General features: G+C 37.2%; 1 protein-coding gene across 4 annotated transcripts in view; it reads left to right on the top strand.

Annotated features, from left to right (window-relative positions):
- Window positions 1-12,346, top strand: part of LOC126483972 (centromere protein I-like) — a 393,190-nt gene that overhangs the window by 315,304 nt on the left and 65,540 nt on the right. For all 4 annotated transcript variants that reach the window (XM_050107290.1, XM_050107282.1, XM_050107275.1 and 1 more), the window contains exons 14-15: window positions 1,486-1,610; window positions 2,451-2,565. In XM_050107290.1, the coding sequence (XP_049963247.1) occupies window positions 1,486-1,610; window positions 2,451-2,565 (240 nt within the window). The remainder of the gene's footprint in view (window positions 1-1,485; window positions 1,611-2,450; window positions 2,566-12,346) is intronic.

Raw genomic sequence — 12,346 nt, 5'->3', positions numbered from 1 at the left:
AATCCCATTCTCCACTCCTACTGTCAGTTTCAACAGTGGACTTTCAAACTATCAATAAAACATAAAAGAAAAATTTCAGTTGTTGAGAAAGAGCTTCTGGAAACAAATATGCCTGAGAAGAGCAAGCGTATGATAAATCATACGATGGGATATAATGGGTTAATCTCAGGAAGAATAATAGTGTATAATTTCGCACACAAAGAAATAATCTGCTGAAACCAGAAATAAACATCAGTGGTCAAACACTAAATGTAACACACCATATATAAAATTATTTGCATTTGCAGACATAAAGCTAAAATGGACTCAACAAATAAATTTGTTAATTGCAAAGCGTAGTTAAGTCAGAAGGAAAATTCTCTGTAAAATTAAGAGACAGAATTGTACTTACCTTCAGCACTCCCCATTGCAAGGACAACAGGTGAGCCCCTCTCATCCTGTCATCCTGGGGTCTTGAGTGTACTGCTCTTCCCAAATGTATCCCTCTGCCCTCGCTGAGAAAGGAAGTTTACATACCCTTAAAAAAAAAGTTTGTCTATTGGCAGTACTGACATTTCTCTGGGAGGTTAGTAATGATCAGCAATTGTGTATTGTATTGAATTAGAACAAAAATTGATGATAGGTAATTATTAATGCAAGTCCTTCTTGTTAATGTATACATCACCACTTCCATACCCCAAAAAGCTCTCTTTTATGATGCATGAATGGTTAGTGTTACAGTTTCAACAAATATATATGCTACAGTTTCATATCATGCACACCGTGAATTAATTTACATGAATAATTTTTGAGAACGTTTCTCTTGGAGAATAACGGTTTTTGTTTTACTTAAAAACGAACATGAATGATCAAAACTGCAGGAAACTTGTTTACTTTTTTTTATGAGGTTACCAGTTTTGGTCTGTTTTAGACTATCTTCAGACCTCGCACCATGATGGTAGACAGTGGCTGTGAACGGAGCAGGTTCTATGACTCCAGGAGCAGTCAGCGTTCATGGAGTCATACGGCATGCTCAGTTCACAGCCACCATCTACCATCATGGTGTCAGATCTGAAGATGGTCTAAAACAGACCGAAACCAGTAACCTCATAAAAAGAGAAGTTTCTTGCAGTTCATTTTTTATTTACATGATTTTCTTATGTTACTTCATAACTTTGGAATGATGTGTTCATGAAGTTTGTAATCTTGTTTTTGTCTTCATGTAACTTGCTTTGTCATTAGTGTGAGAGTGCTGCAAAGCCCACCACTTAGGATCAAACCATATAGCCTTTGCATTATTTTAAAACACAGCAATGTAGTCGAGTCGACGAGAGGTAATCACTGACAGATGGCAGCAACAAAGACTAGAAAAAATCACATTATGTGGTTGGTTGAGGGAGACATGCAAAACAGCTGCACCAAGCCCACTACAACTGTCAGGGACCTTCTCTCACCGACTCAATCGTAGGCTGTCTCTGGATAATCGTCCTAGTACATGTTTTTCAGGTGCTGACTGCCATAGAAGTAACACACACCCAACTGTGTGTCTTACCACCACTTGGTCTACTTTTAGGAGCACTCTCAAGCTATGATGGCACAGTTCTGTCAAGAGTTTGTCAGCTGCTCACAAGGTGTGTAAAATTCGAACTAGGTGGCATTGATCAATTTCACTCTGTATTTCTGCATCTGTCAAATTCATTTCTTTCCCTAGTGAAGTATGTATGATAAGTGGCATACCCAAAGTAGTCTTGGTTCTGGCTATTTCTCAGTGGTTATGATTTATACCAAATAACTTCATGAGTAAATTTTCTCACATCTAAATTGTTATAATTGGTGTTGATTAATAGCTTCAGTCTTACACGAGGCCACATCCAGATACAAATCCCATGAATGGAATGTGTGTCAAACTGTAAGCATTCAAGGGCATGTCACATTTCATGTTTAACATAGCAAGATGTTGAATGCTTACTGTTTGTGATGCATTTCAAATGCAAAAATTGGATCAGAAGATGACCAAATGTACAGATTGAAACTAATATTTAGTGAGGCCAATTTTACTGATGTTCACTGTTTCTCCATGATGTTTGCCTTTGTGATTCATGAATATACACATTTCATGTGCATGTTATCCAACCAAAAATGGTGAAACTGAAGTTGTAAGTTGACATCAAACAAAAGAAGATAAAAAAAATCATAGCGTTTGGATACATACATTTGTTATGTTAATGGTAGAATGAAAAAAAAAAAAAAAAAGAGATCATTGTATAAACGTAATCTCACTTTATAGTCTTATAGCTTTCAGTTTTCATTGTTTTCATGTTTGAGTCTAATACTCTGTATTTGAGCTTCATAGAATTTAAAGTTCATTACTACCTGTATATTAGCTAATGATATTTTAAACATTCAGCTGGCAAATACAATTATGATAGCTGGCATATATTATTGAAATTGTTACAAAAATTTTGTTGCAGATGCAACAGTGCTGTCACCGAAAAATCTTCGCCAGAGATGAAGGAATATTTTGAGGAAGTGTCACAAACATTGAAACAATATAATGCTGAAATGCACCATACACTCAAAGGAGGTGTAAGTATCAACTTTAAAGTGGGAGTTACTTGCAATTAATTTTCTTGCTTCTCTTGTGAACGCTATTAAGCAACCTAGAAGTTCTTCCCCCCCATGAACCATGGACCTTGCCGTTGGTGGGGAGGCTTGCGTGCCTCAGCGATACAGATAGCCGTACCGTAGGTGCAACCACAACGGAGGGGTATCTGTTGAGAGGCCAGAAAAACGTGTGGTTCCTGAAGAGGGGCAGCAGCCTTTTCAGTAGTTGCAAGGGCAACAGTCTGGATGATTGACTGATCTGGCCTTGTAACAATAACCAAAACGGCCTTGCTGTGCTGGTACTGCGAACGGCTGAAAGCAAGGGGAAACTACAGCCGTAATTTTTCCCGAGGGCATGCAGCTTTACTGTATGATTACATGATGATGGCGTCCTCTTGGGTAAAATATTCCGGAGGTAAAATAGTCCCCCATTCGGATCTCCGGGCGGGGACTACTCAAGAGGATGTCGTTATCAGGAGAAAGAAAACTGGCGTTCTACGGATCGGAGCGTGGAATGTCAGATCCCTTAATCGGGCAGGTAGGTTAGAAAATTTAAAAAGGGAAATGGATAGGTTGAAGTTAGATATAGTGGGAATTAGTGAAGTTCGGTGGCAGGAGGAACAAGACTTCTGGTCAGGTGACTACAGGGTTATAAACACAAAATCAAATAGGGGTAATGCAGGAGTAGGTTTAATAATGAATAGGAAAATAGGAATGCGGGTAAGCTACTACAAACAGCATAGTGAACGCATTATTGTGGCCAAGATAGATACGAAGCCCACGCCTACTACAGTAGTACAAGTTTATATGCCAACTAGCTCTGCAGATGACGACGAAATTGAAGAAATGTATGATGAAATAAAAGAAATTATTCAGATTGTGAAGGGAGACGAAAATTTAATAGTCATGGGTGACTGGAATTCGAGTGTAGGAAAAGGGAGAGAAGGAAACATAGTAGGTGAATATGGATTGGGGGACAGAAATGAAAGAGGAAGCCGCCTGGTAGAATTTTGCACAGAGCACAACATAATCATAACTAACACTTGGTTTAAGAATCATGAAAGAAGGTTGTATACATGGAAGAACCCTGGAGATACTAAAAGGTATCAGATAGATTATATAATGGTAAGACAGAGATTTAGGAACCAGGTTTTAAATTGTAAGACATTTCCAGGGGCAGATGTGGACTCTGACCCCAATCTATTGGTTATGACCTGTAGATTAAAACTGAAGAAACTGCAAAAAGGTGGGAACTTAATGAGATGGGACCTGGATAAACTAAAAGAACCAGAGGTTGTACAGAGATTCAGGGAGAGCATAAGGGAGCAATTGACAGGAATGGGGGAAATAAATACAGTAGAAGAAGAATGGGTAGCTTTGAGGGATGAAGTAGTGAAGGCAGCAGAGGACCAAGTAGGTAAAAAGACGAGGGCTAGTAGAAATCCTTGGGTAACAGAAGAAATATTGAATTTAATTGATGAAAGGAGAAAATATAAAAATGCAGTAAGTGAAACAGGCAAAAAGGAATACAAACGTCTCAAAAATGAGATCGACAGGAAGTGCAAAATGGCTAAGCAGGGATGGCTAGAGGACAAATGTAAGGATGTAGAGGCCTATCTCACTAGGGGTAAGATAGATACCGCCTACAGGAAAATTAAAGAGACCTTTGGAGATAAGAGAACGACTTGTATGAATATCAAGAGCTCAGATGGAAACCCAGTTCTAAGCAAAGAAGGGAAAGCAGAAAGGTGGAAGGAGTATATAGAGGGTCTATACAAGGGCGATGTACTTGAGGACAATATTATGGAAATGGAAGAGGATGTAGATGAAGATGAAATGGGAGATATGATACTGCGTGAAGAGTTTGACAGAGCACTGAAAGACCTGAGTCGAAACAAGGCCCCCGGAGCAGACAATATTCCATTGGAACTACTGACGGCCGTGGGAGAGCCAGTCCTGACAAAACTCTACCATCTGGTGAGCAAGATGTATGAAACAGGCGAAATACCCTCAGACTTCAAGAAGAATATAATAATTCCAATCCCAAAGAAAGCAGGTGTTGACAGATGTGAAAATTACCGAACTATCAGCTTAATAAGTCACAGCTGCAAAATACTAACACGAATTCTTTACAGACGAATGGAAAAACTAGTAGAAGCCAACCTCGGGGAAGATCAGTTTGGATTCCGTAGAAACACTGGAACACGTGAGGCAATACTGACCTTACGACTTATCTTAGAAGAAAGATTAAGGAAAGGCAAACCTACGTTTCTAGCATTTGTAGACTTAGAGAAAGCTTTTGACAATGTTGACTGGAATACTCTCTTTCAAATTCTAAAGGTGGCAGGGGTAAAATACAGGGAGCGAAAGGCTATTTACAATTTGTACAGAAACCAGATGGCAGTTATAAGAGTCGAGGGACATGAAAGGGAAGCAGTGGTTGGGAAGGGAGTAAGACAGGATTGTAGCCTCTCCCCGATGTTGTTCAATTTGTATATTGAGCAAGCAGTAAAGGAAACAAAAGAAAAATTCGGAGTAGGTATTAAAATTCATGGAGAAGAAATAAAAACTTTGAGGTTCGCCGATGACATTGTAATTCTGTCAGAGACAGCAAAGGACTTGGAAGAGCAGTTGAATGGAATGGACAGTGTCTTGAAAGGAGGATATAAGATGAACATCAACAAAAGCAAAACAAGGATAATGGAATGTAGTCTAATTAAGTCGGGTGATGCTGAGGGAATTAGATTAGGAAATGAGGCACTTAAAGTAGTAAAGGAGTTTTGCTATTTGGGGAGCAAAATAACTGATGATGGTCGAAGTAGAGAGGATATAAAATGTAGGCTGGCAATGGCAAGGAAAGCGTTTCTGAAGAAGAGAAATTTGTTAACATCCAGTATAGATTTAAGTGTCAGGAAGTCATTTCTGAAAGTATTCGTATGGAGTGTAGCCATGTATGGAAGTGAAACATGGACGATAAACAGTTTGGACAAGAAGAGAATAGAAGCTTTCGAAATGTGGTGCTACAGAAGAATGCTGAAGATTAGATGGGTAGATCACATAACTAATGAGGAAGTATTGAATAGGATTGGGGAGAAGAGAAGTTTGTGGCACAACTTGACCAGAAGAAGGGATCGGTTGGTAGGACATGTTCTGAGGCATCAAGGGATCACCAATTTAGTATTGGAGGGCAGCGTGGAGGGTAAAAATCGTAGAGGGAGACCAAGAGATGAATACACTAAGCAGATTCAGAAGGATGTAGGTTGCAGTAGTTACTGGGAGATGAAAAAGCTTGCACAGGATAGAGTAGCATGGAGAGCTGCATCAAACCAGTCTCAGGACTGAAGACCACAACAACAACAACAACAACAGAAGTTCTGTGTTGATTTGATCTTATTGTCTCAGTGGGATGCCAGTTTATTAGCCTCTTTTATAACTTCAGGTCCTCTCAGACCAACAACTCATTTATTACATTTTGTATCATCAGAGAGCATTGAAATACTTAGCAATAATTATCCCACTGCAATAATTCAGAATATACATGATTGCTGTTGACTTACTGTAGAAAAATGTGGATTACTTCATAGTCTCATTTGTTAGCCCTCAAAGCAGACATGACAGTTTTCGTAACACGAGCAGGCACATGACATACTTTGTACATGTGTAAAGAATATCTGTTATTATAGTACCAAAATAAACATGTATGAACAAAATCACAGTTTAATCTTAGTTTAATTAAACAATAATAAAATAAACATTATTATGTGAGCTAAATCACTGTTTAATTAAACAATAATAAAATAATCTTTGATTTTATCACTCTGTTGCTGTGTACAAGTGTTAACCCACAGTAATGAACCACTCGAAGCGTTAAATGGTGCGATTGCCTCAGATCCCAGCCAAATGCTTATTCAATTACTAATTGTCTTGTAGACAATTGCCTTATTGTGGAATTGTGCTGGTAGCTCAGAATCTGGGGCATTTTCTTGTGTGGATCCTACATTTATTCTCACCTAGCTCGCTGTTTAGTTTATATTGCTGATGTTCACTTGGACATATGCCAACACACGTTATCACTGTGTTAGATAAAACAAGAATGGTGGTGGAGGTGCAGACTCACAATTATAAGACAACAATGGAATGGTACAAGACAATTTTATTTATGGCTGGCATACATTATACATAGATTGCCCACTCCGGGGTTAATTACTGAATGTTCAGTTATTTCCCCATCTTGACCGAAGGCCAAAGAAAAGTATATGTACAGAAGCATGTTTATGAGATTTATTTTGTTGTAAAGATGCTAAAATCACCCAAGTTGCCAACAAACTGGCCCTCAACCATTTCTACTTCAAATGGAATCCCAGTTGCTTATCCTTACAAAAATGTGGAGTACAGCTGCAGTGCAGTATTTGTCACTTATCAGAGACTGGACCTAATTTCTAAAACTGGTCAACAACAACAAACTGGAGAGTAGTTTCTCCTTTTATTCCACCCCTTTGGCATGCTGACCCTCCCTCCCTCCAACACCTCTTTTTGGGATGAGGATGCTGCAACATTAAGTTTTGATTATTTATTGTACTTTCACTTCCATCTTGTTGTTTTCTGGCTCTGTCATAGACAGCTAAGTTCAAGACTACTCGTCAAAAACATTATCTTAATTTCAGCTTTCTCTCCTCCTCCTGCCTACTCCGTTCCTTACCTCTGCAATACAACTTAAATACTAACAAGGTTTTTTGGCATTACAGAGCTGAACTACATTTTCATTCATATGTTTTGAATGCCTTTGAATTTGTATAAATTCATTCTCAATGTACTATTTCAGATATATTTCATAACCCTATTTTGAACATACAGTACTGGGTTAAGCAAAGTGATGATTTGTTGACACTCATCCCAGTGTGAACACAGTCCACCTGAAGGTGCCCTTCCTATCTGAAGGTGACCTTCCTCTCTGTCCCATTGGTGTCCAGTGTCAATCGACCTTTATTCTCAGTCTATCACAGTCTGTCATTTTTGGATGCTCCCCACCCCTTCATTCTTCTTCTTCTTCTTCTTCTTCTTGTTTCTTGTTTTGCACTGTATTTTCCATTTATACAATTCGTAGCTTCTCTTATTCCTTTCTTTCATTACATTCTTCTGAAATATGTTTCATTACTTTTACATCAATACTTCATTCATAATGATTTTGCCGATGTGACCAAGGCTCAGTTATGTCACAACAATGTACTTTCCTCCTAACTTCCCAGAAGAGAAAGTTTAAATGTTTTCAAACATTGCATTCTTATCGTATTCAATGCTATTGCCTGGTGTATCTACCATCCAGATCTAAGTATTGTGCCACAATTTCCCATATTTCCTATTTCTGCTTGAGACTGGTGATAGCTGAAGACATAACAATTGAGAAGTGCTCTCTTGCAGTAAGTAAAACAGATAGCTGAAGAGAAAATTATATATATTTTTTGACAATAGTTTTTGCATTAGTCCTGAAGCAAATATTCTACATTTGCAAGTTTTCTGCGTAGAGAGTGTGTGCTTAACTGTATTCTAGATGAAAGAATTCCTCTTACTTTTGTCTGTTCGTAGACATTTGAGGATGGAGTCAGTTTCCATAAAATTGCTCTGAATTGTAGAAGTATTCTGATAAACACCACTTGTGGTTGTGGTCGAAATGTTGATTCATCATTTTATAATATGAGATGGTCTGCAATCCAGAAGAATGTTATGGAACTTTTCCATTTCCTTTATAAATAGAGAGTGAGTAGAATAACACCTGGCGACTGTAATAGATTCAGTGTGGTCATTGTAATCCCTATTGGAATAGTATATAGAATGTTCAGAAAAGCTTCTGAGTGAAAACTTTTTCCATAATTTTATCGGCGTTTTCCTTGGAGCAACTACTAATTTAGAATTTCTAGCAACAATTGTCTTTTCTGTTGATCTATCGTGGATACAGGACAGTGGCCTGTCACACACAAGAGATATTAATGACAGGCATATGTTTTTCAGAAATTATTATTTCATTTGCACTGCAAGTTTCAGCATTTCGTTAATGCTATCTTCAAGCCCCTATGCACTCCATGTACAGAGAATCCGATACATTGATGCGTGCCTAACTGGAGCCATCAGTACCAGGACTCCCAGAATTTTTTGTGCAGTGTACACTTCAGAGACTTGACAACTGATTAAAAATGCAGATTAAAAACAACAAAGTGTAAAAACATAGGAAATTAAGGAGGTGGAACCAGGATAAAAATAATAGAGACAGGAAGTGCAAAACTTCAGAGTAATAATGCCTAGAAAAAGAGTGTGAATCTGTGTTGTAGTTGTGGTCTCCAGTTTAAAGACTGGTTTGATGCAGCTCTCCTCACTAACGTATCCTATGCAGGCCTTTTCATGTCTGAATAACTACTGCAACTTACATCTATTTGAACCTACTTACTATAGTATCTTAGTCTCCCTCTACATTTTTACGTTTTTTACTACATGCCCCCGCCCCCCCCCTCCCCAAAAAAAAAAAAAACTATCTTCACTACCAAATTGACAAATTTTTGATACTTCAGGGTGTGTCCAATCAACCAATCACATCTTCTAGTGAAGTTTTACCTCAAATTTATTTTGCATCTGGTTGTATTCAGTATTTTCTCATTAGATATTCAATCTACTCTTCTAACCTTCAGCATTATTTTGTAACATCGTATTTCATAAAATTCTATAATGTCTTGCCTGAACAGTTTATTGTCCACATTTCATTTCTATACAAGTGTACACACGAGGAAAGGCTTCACACTACTTAAATTCCTATTAGATGTTAATAGACTCACCTTTTTCAGAAATTCTTTTCTTGTTACATCCAGTCTGTGTTTTATATCCTGTCTAATTTGGTCATGTTGGTTATTTCACTGCCAAAATAAAACTCATCTGCTACATTTTGTGCCGCATTTTCTAATGTAATTCCCTCAGAGTCAACTTAAAATTCAGCTACATTCCATTACCATAGTTTTACTTCTGTTGATATTCATCTTACAACCCCTTTTCAGGGCACGATCCATTCTGTTCAACTGTGATTTGAAGTCCTTTGCTGTCTCTAATAGAATAACAATGTCATTAGTAAATCTCAAAGTTGTTATTTCTTCTCTTCTAACTTTAATTCCCTTTCCAAATTTCTCCTTGGCTTCCTTTACTTTTTGCTGAAAGCACAGACAGGATAACATTGTGGATATGCCACAGTACTGCCTCACTCCCTTCTCAACCACTGCATCCCTTCATATCCTTCAACTGTCACTGCTGAAGTTTGGTCTCTGTGCAAGTTGTAAATAACCTTTCAGTCCATGTATTTTATACCTGTTACCTTCAGAATTTCAAACAGTTTATTTCAGTCAACACTGTCAAAAGCTTTCTCTAAATCTACAAGTGCTATAAATGTAAGTTTGGCTTTCTTCGGGCTGTCTTCCTATGTAGGATATAGGGGTCAGTATTTCGTTGCATGTTTCTACATATCTCCGGATCCCAAAATGACCATCCCCAATGTCTTTCCATCCATCTGTATATAATTTGTGCTGTAGTTTGCAACCATGACTTATGAAGCTAATGGTTCAGTAGTATTCCCACCAGTCAGCACCTGTCTTTTTTGGAAATGGAATTATTACGGTACATTCTTCTTGGATTTCAAGGGTATTTTTCATGTTCATATATTTTGCACTCCAGGTGGAATAGTTTTGCCATGTCCGGCTCTCCAAAGGATCTCAATAATTCCAAGAGAATTTCCTCTACTCCAAGGGTCTTGTTCCAACTTGGTTCTTCCTGTGCTCTGTCAAATTCTTCTTGCGTTATATCTCTCATAGCTGTTTAAGTGTTCATTACTATGAGAAAGATAGATACAACGTATAGTAAATCTAAAGAAATATTAGAGAAAAGAAGTAGCTGCGTGAAAAATTAAGAGCTGAGATGACAAGCTAGTACTAAGCAATGTACAGTAGGCTGAAAGATGGAAGGAATGTATATATCAGTTATACACAGGAAATGGAATGGAAATCAATATTATTGCAAAGGAAGAGGAAGTAGATAAAGATGAGATGTGGGAATGTGATTTATTCCATAGAAGGCAGAGACTAACAGATGTGAACATTAGAGAACTGTCATTTTTATGAGTCTTAATTGCAAAATATTTACATTAATTATTTACAAAAGACTGATAAATACTGGTCTTGGGAAAGATCATTTTGCATCCCAGAGAAATGTAGAATCATGCTAGGCAATGCTGATCCAACAACTTAGATTGAAAAGAGGCAAACCTACATTTATAGCATTTGTAGATTTAAAGGAAACTGTCGACAATACTGACTGGAATAAACTCAATGAAATGCTGACTGTATCAGAGATGAAATACAGACAGAAAGGTTGTCTACAACGTGTACAGAAACCAGACTGTAGTTTCAAACAGTTGAAGGACTTGAAAGGGAGTTGGTACCTGAGAAGTTAATGAGACAGGGTTGCAGCCTGTCTCCTGTGCTGTTCAGTTTGTAGGTAGAGCAGCCTATAAAGGAAACCAAGGAACAGTTTTGAAAGGACTTAAAGTTCAAGAAGAAGTAATAAAAAACAAACAGCAAATACTTAAAAGATCTGTTGACAGGAATGAGTAGTGCCTTGAACAGAGACTACAAGTTAAATAACAACAAAGTAAAGTAAAACAGGATTAAGAGATGCAGTCAAATTAAGTAATGCTGTGGTATTTAGATTACAAAATGACACTGCAAGTAGTAGATGAGTTTTTCTAATTATGGTAAAAATAAGTGATGATGGCAAAGTTAGAGAGTTTATGAATTGCAAATTGACAGCAACAAAAAGACAGTTCTGAAAAATAGAAGCAGGTTAGCTTCTAAAATTTTTAATTGATACAACTACTTTGCTGGTTGTACTTGTTCTGGCACATAGCCTTGTACAAAAGTGAAACATGAATGTTAAACAGTACGGTCAAGAAGAGAATAGAAGTTCTCAAATATGGTGCTACAGAAGAACATTGAAGATTAAATGGATAGACCAGATAACTAATGGGGTGATTCTAAATCAAATCAACCAGAAAAAAATTAATGGCACAACTTGATGAAAAATCAGACTTGATTAAAAGAGTTCCTTTTTTGGTGATTTGTTTTATATGCAACTTATATGGATTACAATTAAAAACAAATTACATCTAGTTGCTTGCTTTGATTCTCAATGTTTGTATTATGTAAACAGTCTAAAAGACCAATTTACCAACCATATTTTGTCTTGCAGTTACTGAAATAAATTTGTTCTTGAAAGGTTTTCAAAAATGTTTCAGTAACAATAAATTGCTCATTTACTACCTGCACAAAAAGCAGTTACTGTGTGACAGTTATGTACAGAAAGTCACTGGCTCTGTAACCAGGAGTTCCCTGGCAAACAAGAGTGCAAAGGGGTTAGATGCGTAAAACACCCTTACTATATATGTTTGAGAGTAACAAACACTGTACATAATACGAAGAGAATATGAAACTGAAATTAGTAATGGAGTAAAATAGAATCATCTATATGGAGACTCAGATCCACAGCTCTCAATTAATGCTTCTCAGTGTTTCTGGTTCTTGTGATCTGTGTTCATCCTCAGTTTTTATTGCATTAGCTGCCATTTGTTTATAATGTATATCTTATAAATAAAATAAAATTTTATACTTGCCACAGCACCAAATATTTTACAAGAAAAATAACTCCCATTCTTCAGTTCATTTATCAAGAGACTTGAATG

The sequence above is a fragment of the Schistocerca serialis genome, chromosome 1 (genome assembly GCF_023864345.2).
Source record: "Schistocerca serialis cubense isolate TAMUIC-IGC-003099 chromosome 1, iqSchSeri2.2, whole genome shotgun sequence".
Taxonomy (NCBI): domain Eukaryota; kingdom Metazoa; phylum Arthropoda; class Insecta; order Orthoptera; family Acrididae; genus Schistocerca; species Schistocerca serialis.
The sequence above is the reverse complement of the archived record's forward strand: the minus strand, read 5'-3'. Positions and strand labels throughout refer to the sequence as shown.